Source organism: Suricata suricatta, chromosome 1 (assembly GCF_006229205.1).
Source record: "Suricata suricatta isolate VVHF042 chromosome 1, meerkat_22Aug2017_6uvM2_HiC, whole genome shotgun sequence".
Taxonomy (NCBI): domain Eukaryota; kingdom Metazoa; phylum Chordata; class Mammalia; order Carnivora; family Herpestidae; genus Suricata; species Suricata suricatta.
The window spans coordinates 187,632,767-187,648,878 of NC_043700.1; the positions used below are offsets into that span (position 1 = coordinate 187,632,767).

At 47.5% G+C, this 16,112-nt stretch overlaps 1 protein-coding gene across 1 annotated transcript in view; it reads left to right on the plus strand.

Moving 5' to 3' along the window:
- CLNK (cytokine dependent hematopoietic cell linker) overlaps positions 1–16,112 on the plus strand; it is a 153,039-nt gene that overhangs the window by 65,957 nt on the left and 70,970 nt on the right. The window contains exon 3 of the mRNA XM_029952384.1: positions 10,085–10,156. Within this exon, the coding sequence (XP_029808244.1) occupies positions 10,085–10,156 (72 nt within the window). The remainder of the gene's footprint in view (positions 1–10,084; positions 10,157–16,112) is intronic.

Genomic DNA, 16,112 nt, shown 5'->3' on the forward strand with positions numbered 1-16,112 from the left:
CACACTACAGGGTGTCCTCCCTCCACTTTACTCAAAGTCCACTGATTTAAATGTTAATCACATCTAATAAATAACAACATCCAGGCTGGCAGTTGACCAGACCACTGAGCACGTTAGCCGAGCCAAGTTGACACATCTAAGCTATGAATAGATGAGGGATGACCATTAAAACATCTCTCTGTAGTCAACGCATTCTTGAATGGACTTTCCTCTCAAATTCTGCTGGAAAGGGTCACCAGCTCAAAATCTTCAGGGGCCAGTCAGCATATAGAAAAGTGTAAGATACCCGGGTATGAACGGTGGGCTTTATGAGCTTGAGAGAATAGGTCCGATGTAAATATATTCAAGTTCAAACTTGAAAAAAAAAAAATGTGTGTGGCAAAAAAAAAAAAAAAAAAAGCTGCCCTTCAGCTTTCCTGGGTTCAGCAGTGAAGCACATAAATGATTTCCAGCACTGAGACTACATCACATCAAGCCCCCAAGAAATGGGGCTTTTCCAGATGCTCAGGCAGAGCATTTCCCAGGTTTAGAGGGGACTGTGTACAGGAATATACCATTTGAAGCATGTTTGCACATACCACCCACACAGCTTAGGGACCAAGTGGACGAAGTAAAATGGGCATCAATCACCTGGAAAAGTTGTTTGTGACAAGTGATGTGGGGACTATTTTAAGGGACTTAGAAGTACCACATCCTGCTGCAAAAGCTACTGCAATGGCATCTCATGCGCAAAAGAGTTGGGGAACCAGTTTATTCTGGTCTCGGCTGGACCTTTCTGTAATTAGCTGAAAATTTTTCAGAAATTGGCCTGACATTTTCAGAGGTCATAGGAAGTTATAAAAGAGGCTGTAGATTCAAGCTGATCTGGTTTGTAGGTTTGCAAAAACTCTTCTAGATGTTACTAAAGTGTCCTCTCCACTCATCCTTCCACCTAGAGTGGGCACTGCGTGTGGCAGACAGACACTACGATGCCCACCCCCAATTATCTGTCTCCTGGTATTCACCTTCCTCCCTATATAACTCCCACCCCTGAAGTGTGAGCAAGGCCTGTGGCTGTTTGGAAACAGTAGGAAAAGGGTAGTTATTTCTGTGACTATGTTACCTAAGATGGCAGCTTCTTCTTGTCCTCTCAGTTGGCATGGTTTGATGAAGCAAGTGGCATGTTAGGGAGGTCTACACGGCAAGGAGTTGAGGTCAGCCTCCAGCCAACAGACACCAAGGAACTGAGGCCTTCAGTCCAACAGGCCACCGGAAGTGGACTCCTGCCAACTGTTAATTGAGCAACTGAGCTTTCCAATGTTGGCCGACCCCTTGACCAAAGCCTCAAAAACAAAGAACCCAGCAAGGCCGGGCCTACTCCTGATCCACAAAAACTGTGAGATAATATACATGGTTGATTAACCTGCTAAGTTTGTGATAGATACACAGTAGGTAGATAATTAATAGATAAAAAAATGTATGGCACATTCTTTAAGATGGAAACAAAAAGTGATGTAACATCTTTAAAGATGCTCACATAGCAGCTGTCTTCTCATCCTTCTGAGGGCACAACAACAGAAACTAAGAAAAAATAACTGATCATCGTAGAAGAATTGATAAATTGTATAGGAAAGAAAATGATCCTGTGGGTTTATAAGGAAGAAAAAAAAATCCTATGGGCTTGATAAAGGAGTAGAAAGCCTCATGGATTGTATACAAGAGAAGGAAGTATCACAGATGCATACATTGAAGTTCACAGTGGTGCTGGTACGAAGTAAGAGTAACACAGAGCACAGGGGGAACCATGGCCCTTAAAGGACTGTGCAAATGAATATGAGGTCATGTAGGTGGGCTGGACTCAAACTGGGATCCTAGAAGACCCTATGAAACAGCTACCCTCTCTAGATTGACTTCTCCTGTTGTTGAAGACCCACGCCGTTCTATGGCATTCATCTCTCAGAGGCTGAGAAAAAAACGACAGTGCTATTTATACAGAAGTGCTCCAGGGCTTTCCAGTCAACTTGATGTTGACATAGGAAAAGCAGTACGCTATGGTTTCTCAAGATTTCCAAAGTTCTCCTGAGGAACAAACATCTTATTCCTGGAGGTAGAGTGGCAGAAATTGACTTGGCCAAGGAGATCATTTCACATGGACAGACGTGACCTGCTCTCCAACTACATACTCTGCAAAACTTCCCGGAAGCATTCAAAGCCATTCACCAGACACAGGAAGAAAATCCTAGAGCTAAGGCCAATGACATAACCTCTAATGCCTATGAGGTATTGGATTAGGTAATGGAGTTGAATTTCCTCCTAACAAAACGACATGTTGGAATCCAATATTCTATTTACCTGGGAAAATATTGGGCAATTAACTCACTGCCAAGGAAGCGGTTGCTGCACAGATCACATCCTTATGGATGACAACCTGGGACACCCAAGCACCCAACACAAATGGCTCAGAAAAAAAACAAAATAACCGAATAGCTTACTTTTACTCTATGTAAAGTCCCTATCAGCAGCAGTAGTTTCTCTAGTTCTTGCAGCTGATGTTTTTCAATCTCCTGAAGATACCACTCTATGTGGGTATCCTCAGCTATTATGAGTTAATAATCACATGCTGGTTGTTCTCAAAACAAAAAACCAAAAAAAGAAACAACCCGTGCTCAAACAAATGAGGTGATACTTAATTCCAGGACTATAGATTTACAGCTCTCCCATCCAAGTACTAACCGGGCCCAACCCTGCTTACTTTCCAAGATCAGACAAGATGGGGCGCACTCAGGGTGGTGTGGCCGTAGACTAGACTTACGTCTCTCTACTCAAGCAACCCACACTCGTGTCTTGGGTGAAATATTTTCATTGCCAACTGCCCTTTTTGATGCTACTGATTGTCCACCTCTGGTATTCTTTAGTCATTCTGAGCAAGAATCAGGTCCTGGATGAGAAAAATGACCACTAACGTGCAGTCGATACATGAAGGAGGAACTTGACTCTGCCCTTCCTTGTGTGTAAAATGGGGATGATGAGATAAATTATGACTTAGCCACTTGGCAGAACCAGATTCAAACCCAGATCGAGTACAAGTGTGTGCTCTCAACTCTGTGTCCACACCACATTCCCTCTATGGAGATTAGCACCTCTCTGAGCAGATAGTCTCCTTCCCTGGGGACAACTTCCCTCAGAATCATTCTGCTTTGTCCCTATCTTTCCTTCAAATTTCCTTTCTCCCCTACTGAAAAATATCGTCAAGGCCCAATTTGACTTTGAGGCCTCAGACTCACGAAAGAGTGTGTTTTTATACTGGACTTTGTGAATCTACACCTAGGTACCCCCTCAACCCTCTTTGGGATTGCTTTGGTTGGGTTGCCTTACTGGGGACAGCCCACATCTACTGACTGTCCACCCAGTGGCACAAAAGCCCAGATCTCTGTCCACAGGTCAGAACAGGGGTGAAGGGTCACCACCCCAGCCTCAGAGGCCAGCCCACCGTCTCCTTCTGCCAATGTTATTCTGTTTCTTTCCTTCATTGGGAGCTGATCCCAGGACCTCAATTCCTGCATAATTACATTTTAGTCTATCTCCTCAGGAGTCCAACATGCATCAGTTCCTGAGGAGATAGAACATGAGTTGAACACAAGGTGAAGAAATCTAACAGAGCTGGGGATAGAGTAGGACCATTCTCACAGGATGTCGTGAGGATTCCATGGATTAATATGTGTGAAATGCCAAATGATAACCAGCAAATCTTCATATGTTTTGATCTGTCATTATTATCATTATAATTCTGGTGTATTCGTTATTACCATTCATGACCTTGGAGTCAACAATCCCACTGCAAAAGTCATTGAAGGACAATTACAGCTTAAGAGAAATTTGCATGATATCTTGGAAGCCTCCAAGTTCACTGTGAGTGTATAGAATGAGAAGCTTCTGCAAAAGCTGAACTTGATCTGAAAGTTCATGAACAGAAGTGTAGTTTTCATCTAGGGCACCTGGGTGGCTCAGATGGTTAAGTTTGGCCCAGGTCATGATCTCATAGTCCATGGGTTTGAGCCCCCATGTCTGGTTCAGAGCCTGGAGCCTGCTTCAGATTCTGTGTCTCCATCTCTCTTTGCCCCTCCCCTGTTTGCTCGCTCTCTCTCTCTCTCTCTCAAAAACAAACATTAAAAAAAAAAGAAGTGCAGTTTTACAGCAGAAAAAATGAAAGTGCTTTTTCTGTGCCAGTCAGACTGCACCCACCATATTGGGTACAGCTGGGAGCACAGGAAGGAAAAGGTGAGAAATTTGAGGGGAATGACCGGAAAAAACGAAGCAGGTGTCTTTAGCTCTCAAAATACACCTCCCAGCTCACTGTGTCATCGTCTGGCAAATACTATTCATCTTCATTCACAACTTTGGGGAAACGACCTGTGGCTACCTTCTCACTGAAAGATTTAACCAGTTTCGTCCGTCTTTTTCCTTCTAGAACACATGTTTTGTCATTGCTGTTGTTGTGGTGTTTGTTTATTTGTTCATTTGTTTTTATCATGGCACCAATTATTTTGCCTTGATTTGGATTTGGGTGTGACTCATTTTCTATCCCTTGGGGCACGTTAGATGTCCTTGTGTTAGTTTCCCATGGGTGCCATCACAAATTACCATGAACAGATTCTAGAGCCTCTCACAGTTCTAGAGCCCAGAAGTCTAAAACCAAGGTGTCCCAGGACTTCGTTCCCTTTGAAGTCTCCAGAGGAGACGCCTTCCTAGCTTCTTCTGCCTTCGGGTGGCTTCAGGTATTACCTAACTTGTGGCCACATCAGACCCGTCTCTGCCTTCATCTTCACATGGGTCTTCACACAGCCTCCTAACACGTTCTCTTCTCCTCTCTTCTCACAAAGGCCTATCATTGAATTTAGGGCCCATCCTAATCCAAGAGGGTCTCATCTTAAGATCCTTAGCATGATTACACTTTCAAAGGAGCTTTTTTCAAACAAAGTCGCATCCACAGTTTCCAGATACACATAGCTCTTGGTAGGTACCCTTCAACACACCAAAGCAGATAGATATTGATTCCACCAGAGAACTGGTCTACCAGTTCTAAACTATCAGGTGGGTTAAGTCTACCCAAAAAGCAATGGGAATCTGGAGAAAGTGGATTCAGAGGGTATATAAAAAAAAGGAGGGAGCACAAAAACGTGGGAAAGGGGATCAGATGGGTCTCGTTAACTGATGATGCAGGAGGGAGGTACAGAAGAGGTGAAGGAAATCAGAGACATCCAAAAAGGGTTGGGCCTGAAGTGCTCGGAGAATATTCAAGAAGAGAGGTTGGGTCTTGTGGGGTGATGGGCTCTTGTTCTTTTTTGGCAGGATGTGAGTGAGACCTTTGGAAGAACAATTAATGGGCTCAGCCCCTGACTCTCTATGCCTCAGTTTTTCCACAAGGCAGTGGCACTTCTGACTTTTTTAGGATGTGCTGAGTTCTCTGTGCAATGAACTAACTTGTGTTGCTTCCCTGGGGGGCACTTGACTAGGATCAATGACAAGTAATAGAGCAGCAGTTTAAAAATGCTGATGTGATTCATTTCATTACATGGATGGGATAGGCTGAGTGGCCCACAGGAAGGACAGCTGGTCTCAAATGTTTGAAGCCTTGTAAAATAATGTGTATCTACTTACACTACTGTCGTGAACAGAACTATCATCCCCAGGCTCACAGATGCAATGGCCAACTTGGGAATGCTGCACCTTGCAAGGTCAGATCTCAATTTAATGCAAAGCAAATAATCTTGACCTCCTATGATTAACATTCTTAATAACACTTTCTGTGACAGACTGAGACTTTATGATTCTTTCAATGGTGTGCACTTAAAAAACATTTGTCTCTAAAACTTGGAATCCTAAAGAATAACTTAAGACAGAGAAACCTTTGGGAGGCCTGGGTGGCTCATTCGGTTGAGTGTCTGACTTAGGCTCAGGTCACGATCTCTTGTTCGTGGGTTTGAGCCGAGTGCCTGGCTCAGTGCTGACACTTCAGAGCCTGGAGACTGCTTCTGATTCTGTGTCTTCTTCACTCTCTGCCCCTCCCCAACTTGTGCTCTGTCTCTCTCCATCTTTCAAAAGTAAATAAATATTTTTAAAACAAAATTTTAAATGCATAAATAAAACAGAAAAATCTGGTAGGGACAAAAACTGTGGGGCTGAGCATTTTAGTTTTCCTTGAAATTCGGAACACAATTTAACTAAGGAGGGAAAAGAAAATGGGGAGGGAACCTCTCTGATTTCTAAGCTCTGCCCTTTGCTTGCATTGAAAAAAAATAAATAGGCTTTAACTACTTCTTTTCCTGGTGAATGGCTCTTTATTTGCCAGCTTTGTTAACATTGCCCTTAAGTAAAGCCTTGTGGGGGGAGGTGTGCCTCCCCCTCCTCATTCTCTCTCCTTTCCTCAGGTGTCTTCAGAGGGGCCTGGCCCTGAGTTTCTGGCAATCAGTGGCTCTGGCTTCCTCTGCTCTGCTTTTCACATGCACCTGCCAGGGGATCAGAGAGGCCTGGCCTCCAGCCGGCTTGTCCACCAACTAACTTGGTCCCTCTAACCAGACCCTCTCTGGTCCCTGTTTCCTCATCTGTTCTTGGACCTGAGAAGGATGCTGGTCCATTCCCTGCTGAGGGTGCTGTCAAGAGAAATAGAAGAAGACTTTAAGTTCAACTCTTTTTTTTTTAGTTTCTTTTTTATTTCAGAGAGACAGTGAATAAGGAAAGGAGAGAGAGAGAGAGAAAGAGAGAGAGAATCTTAAGCAGACTCCACGCTCAGCACAGAGCTTGATGAGGGGCTCGATCCAAAGACCTTGGGATCATGACCTGAGCCAAAATCAAGAGTCAGACACTCAATGGGCTGAGCCACCCAGGAGCCCTTCAACTCTCTTCTTAAGCTTAAAAATATGAAAGCAAATTATCTGGAAAAGTAAAGGTAGCTTTCAGGATGTTGGATTCTTAAGGTGCCTCTTGAAAGGGGTGGAGGAAATTCCCAAATCTTCCCCATGCTCTGAATATTGGACCAGTGAAAGCCATTTAGGCGAATGTTACAGGGGCTCTGAGAGCACAGAAGTGCTCTGACGTGATGCACTGAAACCGAGGGCCTCCTCGGTGCAGCGACAGGTCAGAACTTCCCTGGCGGTAGGGAGACCCACATGACTGCACACCAGTGCACAGCTCCCTACTTCCGGTGAACCCAGATGGGCAGGTGATTTGTCTATTCTTTACAGAGGCATCTCTTTGTATCTTACACACCTTCCTGAGGTCAGGTAGCCAGTGTGCTAGGTGAGAAAAAAAACCCAGGATATGCCTCTACCATCAAGCCCCTAGGCCAGGGGGACGCGAACGCATGAACAGGCGCATACAAGGCGCCGTGGTAAAATAAGACTGCTTGTGTACTTGTTTACGGCCTGTCTCCCCAACGACAGGAAGATTCACGAGGGAGACTCCATCCATCTTCTGTAACAACTGCATCCCGCGGCCTAGCATACAGCCTGGTCTAGAAGAGATCTGACATCTGTTTGTGGAGTTAATGAGTGAACAGATTGATGAACAAATGAAGGAATGGTAAAACAGAGACATAGCAAAAGCACTAAAGAAGCAGCAGCACAGAACTCGGGGGAAACTAGCATTTGAACTAGACCCTGAGGAATGAAAATTATTTTGCCAAATAGAGAGGAGGTCCCCCCCAAATAATCTAATTGGTAGTGTGGGCCTTCCAAAAGTACAGCTGGAGAGAGGGCAGTGCGGGGCCCTGATGGGGGGATGGGGTGGGAGGCAAGAAGACACAAACAACAGAAATGATATTCAAGGCTACTGAGGCAGGGATCTTGGCTATTACGGGGATGAGCGTGGCTTTTGTCCTCCAGAAATGGGGAAGTGGTAAAGATGTTCAAGCAGGAAGGTCAGTTGTTATTAATCTGCTAATGAGAAAGCTCACCCCTGCTGCATTATGGTAGGTGGATTGGAGGCCTGGGAAGCCAGGAAAGCAGTTGAGGGGTTGATGCTAGGGGCCAGACCTGAGATTAAGAAAGAGATGGAAGAAAGGAAGGAAGGAAGGAAGGAAGGAAGGAAGGAAGGAAGGAAGGAAGGAAGGAAGGAAGGAAGGAAAGGAGGAAGGGAAAAATAAAGAAAAGTAAGACATGGGACACCTGGATGCCTCAGTTGGTTAAGCATCCAGCTTCGGCTCAGGTCATGATCTCACATTCCGTGGGTTTGAGTCCCATGTCAGGCTCTATGCTGACAGCTCAGAGCCTGGAGTCTGCTTTGAATTCTGTGTCTCCTCTCTCTCTGCCCCTCCTCATATCCATCTCTCTCTCTCTCTCTCTCTCTCTCTCTCTCTCTCTCTCTCTCTCTTTTTCTCTCTCTCTCAAAAATAAATAGCATTAAAAAATATATACAGACCGAAAGACGGAATAGAGCCCCGAAGGTGAGGAACAAGAGGCCATGCAGCAAGCATCAGGGGACGCACTGGGATCTGGAGACAAAGCACGGCGATGGCAGGGCGGGGGCAGGAAAGAGAAGACTCCAGTTTCGTGCCCGGGCCGCTGGTTTGAAAACCCTGTGAGTCAAGAGGTGGCTCACTGGGGAAAGTCTGCCGCAGGATAACCTCTCAGGAAGGTCCAGAAAATAGATGCCCATGCGCAGAGCTTAGAAGTCAGAGTACCGAAGCAGACGTGAATCGAGCTTCCCCAGAGAAACAGAAAACAATGAAATAGATCAAATAATGCAATAATTAATTTTTGCAATCATGAAATCATGAAAAAAATAAAATGTGAAATAATGAACTAACACTATCACCTTGCTTTGTGTGGATGTAGCCCAACTCATTAAATTGTTCATTTGTCACATTGCAGCCGTTAGTTCTGCACACAAAATCCTAGATGGAAGGTCTCCAGGCACCGGTAGGCATTTCCCAGAGTCCTTGACTCCCGCATACATGTGTGTGCCCCCCCCAGGGGCCTCCAAGGGCCAGGTGCTGACCAGAGCCCTGGGGATGCACAGCACCCCCTTCTCCACCCCCCTCCCCCTACACATCTCTGCCCTCGTGGGCAGGGTATGTGAGCTGGCTTATTGGGCATGAACACAAGACAAAAGGAAAATGACAACTCAGGACAAGTCTGTGAAGGAGCCTGTCTCAGAGGTCAGGGAAGGTTCCACTGAGGAACAAGCACGGACACTGAGCTCAGAAGCAGGAGAGGGGAGACAAGAACCGGTACTGAAAGAGGTCTGGGGGCAGGAGTAGAGAAAGTCCAAGGAGAAGCAAGCTTGCCCCCACGTGGGGGAAACCCGGAGGACCAGGGGGTCAAGGGAGCTCACAAGAGGAGCATTTGCAAAGGAAACTGTCATCAATAAACGTCTGCTAACAGACACAAAATACCTGCAAAAGAAATGCAAAGATTTTAAGCATGGCTAATTAAACAAAGGATGCATATAGTGATGATTTATGATAGTAAAAGCCTTCCTGAATTTGAACAAATCAACCCAACTTAAAATAAGTTTTTTCATAGAAAGCGCCACAGCAAAGTATCTCAATGATGCAGAATTTCAATAAATATTACCTGACTCTGAATTGCTATTGCTAAGGAATCTGCCTTCCTACACTGAATGATGTCTGCTAGCTAGGGGTCAAATTCAACTAGCCAAGGAGACATCTAGAACATTCCTTGGCCCATAGGCGGTGTCCTTGTTTGTCCTTGCCCCCCATCAACCACGTGATGAAGGTATGATGCTCTCCATTTTACAGAGCAGTATCATAGAGACTCACATTGCTTGAGGAGCAGACTGCACTGAGCCTATGACGTGGGAGCGAAGCCCATGTTTCCATCCTGACTTCTTCTACCTCACACACCCATTTATATATAAAATAAAGCTTTTCCATTAAAATATATATTTTTTTAAAGTAATTAAATTACTTTAAAGACAGATTTTTTAAACCCCAATGGGAATGCAAAGAAAGATTTGGAATTATGTGTGAGATGTCCATTACTTAAATCTGACTGGGTGGTTGTTTCTATGAATGAATGCACTTAATTAATTTTTTCCCCTCGCCTCTTGCTATTTCCTGACTGTCATCTATTTTCTTTCATCCCAGGGGCAACAGAAGGACAACAAAAGAAGGTTCCAGTAATTTGAAATTCCAGGACTTCACTCTGCCAAAAAATAGGTCAGAATATTTACTTGTATATTAATGGAGGAGTGAAAATTTTGATTCCGTGGCAAAAAGCTGACCAACACGCATGCGCGCGCGCGCACACACACACGTTAATGTGATAGAAATTTATTGCTGCCAGTGGTCTTAGAGATCAGAGGTCACGTGGAGACCAAGGTCCAGAAGGAAAAGAAATTCATGTGGGTTGAAGTGCTGGCAGGTGTGTGATTCAGGCGAAGGTTGAGAAACCCGAGGCATCCATAGCATTTCAGACCAGGGCTGTTTCCATTCCCTCCCAGGCCTCTACACAGCCTGAGAGACAGCCACCAAGAGGAAGCTTCCAGGCTCAGCTGGTGAACAGTCTGAATGACGAATCTTGGATGAATCAGGCCAGGAGTCCTTTGCCCAGACTCATACGCAAGGAGAATCGAGGGAGCCATGTGCCTACATGGATTCTTCTCTTTGTCCTTCAGCTGAGCAAACATCTACTGAGCAATTATGGCATTGGGACTTGCACAGGCTAAGGAGTATGCAGAGATGAAAGACAAAGTCCAACCTCCCAGGGGCTCAGAGCCACATCTGAAAGCTCAGACCAGGGGCTCACTTGTTGAAATGACAAGGTTCCATTCTGATGCCCAATCCAGCTCCACCATTGATCAGCAGCCAGACCCTGGACAACACCCAAGGCTGCATGTCCCCGTGAGCCCCTCCAGAGCTCCCTCACCAAGCCCTGCCAGAGCAGCCTCTCTGCCCAGAGACTCGTGAGGTCTCAGTGAGGTGCACCACACTCCTTGCACCCCGATGCACCTCCGCTTAGGTCAACCACCAAACACCCACCCAGTCCCTACTAAGTGCCTGGCATGGGGCCATTCTTAGCGTCCCAAGATTGACTTGAAGAACTCTTCTCCCGAGGAAGAGTAAATGGATGCCTAAAAAACAGAATATTTGAAATATTGTCAAAACCACAAGAAGCAAAGGAAAATATGTGGCTCTTCTCAGACTTCTTCACTGTTTACATTAAATACATTTGAATAATGCATTTTTTAAGTCAGTTTTTCTTGTTTCTTGACAATAGCAAGAGATGGGAGATGGAAGGGTTAGAAGCCTTCCTTCAGATGGAGATGGTTGCAGCAATTACTTGCATCAAAGTAATATTTACAGCTACGTTTGGAAAAAAAGAGAGAGAGCACGAGAAAGAGCAGTGCTTTTTTCCGCAGCAAATTATTTCAGGATGTGTCATAGCATGCTCAAGATATATTAAAAAGAGCAACAGACGATGTTTCTGCAACCCGTTCCAAACCATTTATAAACCCAAACTTTTTTTAAAAAACTCCATATGCATACAAATCTCTGTACCACTGCACATTCTATAATGAAAGTATTATATGAGTATAAATTAGTATTTGAGATATAGAAAATCAAAATGTCTGCAAACAACATATATGGGTCTACCATCTTACTTTAATAACTATTTCACTGATTAATTCGGTCTTTGGACAACTTACAATTACCAGCATTTGCGTGTGGCGGGAAGGAGGGTGCTGGGCAGGCATGGCTGGGCGCTGGGTGTTGAGGCCACCTGACCTGCTCACTCATCCAGATGCCTCACACCCACAAGCCCATGTCCATCTCGGCGCATCACAGATTTCAGAAACGGAATCTGAAGCTGAATGAGCAGGCTGCCTTGTTCCCCACCGACCCCTGTAATAAGGACTCCTGTGTAGACTGCCGGGAACATAGCAGGTTCTCAATAAATAACAAGGGCTAACCCTCCCTGAGTGCTCACCATGGGTGGAGCCCTGCTTTTTGTTTTGTTTTGTTAATTTTTTTAATGTTTTATTTATTTTTGAGAGAGAGAGGAAGCGTATGAGCAGGGGAGGGTCAGAGAGAGAGGGAGACACAGAATCCGAAGACAGGCTCCAGGCTCTGAGCTGTCAGCACAGAGCCCAGCACGGGCCCGAACCCACAAACCATGAGATCATGACTTGAGCCGAAGCCGAATGCTTAACCGACTGAGCCACCCAGGCGCCCCGGTGGAGCACTGTTTTAAGGGTTCAACAGGTAGTGTGTCCATGGAGCCCCATAATCATAGTCTTATTAGTCTCCCTTTTCTAAGTGTTTATTTATTTGTTTCGAGAGAGAGATTGCACGCAAGCAGGGGAAGACACAGAGTGAGAGAATCCCAAGCCCCACGTGAGGCTTGATCCCATAAACCCTGAGATCACGAGCTGAGTCAAAATCAAGAGTCAAATGCTCAATTGACTGAGTTACTCAGGCGCCCCTTAGTCATCTCCCGTTTATAGGAGAGAACACATACAGAGGATCAATGACTTCCCCAAGGCTGAACACCGGTTGTGGTAGGGTCATCGGTAGATTGTCCACCTCATTACTAGCATCTAAAACAGGCCTGAGACCACCTCGGCCCTCAAGGCTGCTGCCCCTTAGTTAGGTGAGGGGTCACCTCCCCCAGCAGGAGGCTGTCCCCCCACCAACCCCGCATTCAAACACGCATGCCTCTCCAGGCAACATAGGATGTGCAGTTAGACGCTGAGTACTGGGCACCCACCCAGATGCTGTGGCTCAGGAGAGGATCCCAAAAGAATACAGGACCACATCCACATCCAGCCCCCACGACCTGTCCACACTACTGATGTGAGTGTATCCTAGGAACCTCGTGGAGTTCATTGGGCTGAATCTCCAGTATCCACTTCTCTCCTGTGCCACATCCCCAGGTGTGTAGAAAACAGAAACCTACTGATGGCTGTTTTCCAATCGGGTCCAAACTCAAATCCATAGTTAAATGCTGGACCTGCGCCAGCCCCCACAGAAGGAATTTTGGCATTTAATCCTCAGAGTAGTGCTCTGAGAGTAGCTATTATTCCCATTTTATAGATGAGAAAAGAGAGTCGGAGAGAGGTTACAGCTTCGGTCAGTCATAGATCTAGTAACTAGGAACAGGTGGATTTGGAGTCAGAGTCTAACCTCAGATCAAGTCCCATTTCTGGGTTCTCGGTGATCACCACTTTGTGCTATGTCCTCACATACATGTGGACTTTGTTTCCTGTTCCCAAGAGTCTCCAATCTGCTGGCGTCAATCCCTCTGCTATGAGGGAGGGGCAGGAGCATTAGGCTCCCGAGAAGAACGTCTATATCCTTAAGACAGCCTCAAAGCAGCATCACCTGGGAACCTCGTGGAAATGCAGATTCTCAGGCCCCAACCTACTGAATCAGAAACTCGGGTGTTGGCTCCCAGGCACCTGTGATTAAACATTCTTCCCGGCGACTCTGGTGCCCACGCACGCCCGGGAGCCTCCACTTTGGCGTCCTCACTGAGAGGTGCAAAGCTACGGAGCCGGAAGGGCGCCCTGTGTGCCCAGCACTCACCCTGCCCCTACCCACGGCCCCCAGGGAACAGGAAGGAGGGGAGAGGAAAGGTAGGGGTTCAGGGGGTAGGAGGAGGGTAGGAGAGGTCAGCGGGCTGGGGCCAGGGAAAGCCAGAGAGGGGTCCGCAGCCCCTGCCACGCAAATGCCCGGCCTGTGGTGGGGCGAACATAAAGGCTTGTACTGCAGGCCCTACGACACTGTACCACGTGCAGTGACAGCCTGGGGGAACCAAGGGACCAGGCGGCTGAAAGCTGGCCCACGAGGTCCCCAGCCTTGCCCTCATGCTCCGCGTGTGAGTCTTTTCCCGTTCTTGACCACAGCACTGCGGTGGATGCTGTGGCTCACGCGCCCCACACTCAGACCCTCCCATCCTCACCGTGGGATCTCCATGTGCTCCCTCTTGCCACCGACAGAGTTGGAATAGTTAATTCCCTGGGGACCAGGTGCAGGGGGCTGTAATTCCTCAGGGCTCAGGAGGGCCACTGGTCATCTTCCTGGAGCAGCAGCCCTGTTTCTGCCCCCTGTGGGCCCTCCCACCAGGCAGCCCTCTGCCCAGCAGACAGACGGGGCCAAGGCCCTGCTGTTGTTACTCTTGACCTCTCTGGTCTCACCCTCCCTGCCTCCAGCTGCCCTGGGCATCCGTGGCACGGCCGATCCATAGAACATTGCTCCCTCTGGCCCGCCTCATTGTGCAGAAAGGGCATTCTGCTAGCAGTGGCCGGCTGGCAGCGTTACAGAGGGTCCACGTGCTTTCACCGAGGGTGCGTGGACCGTCCTGGGTCCCCTTCCTGGGCTCGCCCACAAGGAGCTCCCCTTAGTAGATGCTCAGTGAACACTACTGAAGGCACAGAAGGATGAAGGGCAGGAAGGACCCCCCCCCCATGAGGCTGTTGGCTTGTACTATGCCCAGTGCCTGGCACATGCTAGATACATAAGTAGGGGATAGAAGGAACTTTTACCTGACGGAAAGCATGGAGGGAAGCTGAGAGAGGACAGAGCAAGGTGGGGAGGCCAGGGGAGAGGTGGAGGCTGTGGACTTGGGAGTCGTCCGCCTGAGCTAAGCTGGGCACCTAGGTCACCCCATGCTGCCTCTCTGCTCCTCTGTGACGTAATCCAGATATTGTCATTTTCATCCTTCGGTATTTGTCAAAGATGTGGCTAGCGCCTATGAGAGTGATCACAGCTCACAAGACACGCTTTCTGTCCTCAGACAACTGAAAATCTAGTTGAGGGAAGGAAAAAACACAGTAAGGTTTAACAGTGAGATCTGAGTAAGAAATTCCTAACTCCATGCTGCCTTTTGACTCTTGTGTTAGGAGAACAGAGACGTGCCAGTGTTGAGGCAGGGAGTCTCACCTGTCACGGGGTCGGGGTAAGGATCTGGCGGGGGGACCCTGAGCAGGTGGAGAGGGGCGGGGCTTCTCCAGCCCGGAGGGTCCTAGGAGGTGAGAAGTTTCACACTTCCAGAGTTTTCCCCAGGATCCCTTCAGGGAGCTGCATACCCCCGAATGTGGGGTGTGTGTGTGTGTGTGTGTGTGTGTGTGTGTGTGTAAAAGTAAAATCCATAAGAGAAGGATTTTTGAAAATAACCAAGGATTCCTTTAAGAATGAGCCCATTCATTCACTAATTAAACATGATTAGTGTTGATTCCACTTTGATGTGGGTTTCCTCTGCTTCGAAGTCCAGTGGGGTTGGGAGACGCCCCTGATCTTAGATCTGTAATGAGAACACAGCGCCTGTTCGGGGGAGGGGCTGGAGGGTATTTGGGACATGTGCACACACGTGGGACAGGTTTCTTTTACACAGTGGGCACTCAGGTGGTCCCCATAGACCCAGACTGGGTTGGCCATGTGTCTCTCAGCTGCTCTACTGTTGGGAGGCCCCCTTATCTCTGCACGTGCCCCTGCGTTCATCCCCTCATCCACTCACCCACTCACGCTTACCTGACACACGTTTTGGAGCACAGGCCATGTTCCAGCCATGTTCTGTCTTAGGTGCCTGCTCTCCCTTCTAGGGGCTGGGGACCCGGTGTAGGAAGCTTGAGAAATCGAGCTGTGCTCAGTTCTGCTCGCAGGAGCATGAGTTCCATTGAATGGGTGCCCGATGAACAGAGGAGGGCTCTGGTGGCCACATGGGAAGCTAGGGACACACCCACTGTCAAGGTCGGCATTGCCTCTTGCTGAGACTGTCATACCCAAGTCCTTCCCTCACCAGTAGATCCTACGTGCACCCGTATGAGCTCGCTGAGGTGCATCTCAGAGCCATTACCCAGCACCTTACCAAGCTCCAATGCCTCCAGGACCATGCAGGCGCTCTAGTTCACCCCAGCGGGTTCCTCATTCTCTGAGCACGCTGCCTTTCCAGACCTCAGCTCCTGCAGCTCCCTCCAGTGCTGGAGAGGAAGGGGGTGCACCCCACCTGTAGACAGCCCTCCTGTGAACTGTGGCAACCACCAGCTCCCCCCGGGGCTTAATCTAGGCTTGGGTCAACCCAGCTGCAAAATGAAAGGGCCAGTTCATGGTCCCATTTGCACTAACATTCCATAATTAGCCCTAACATCGGGGTAAAGATTCTTGTAACATTGGG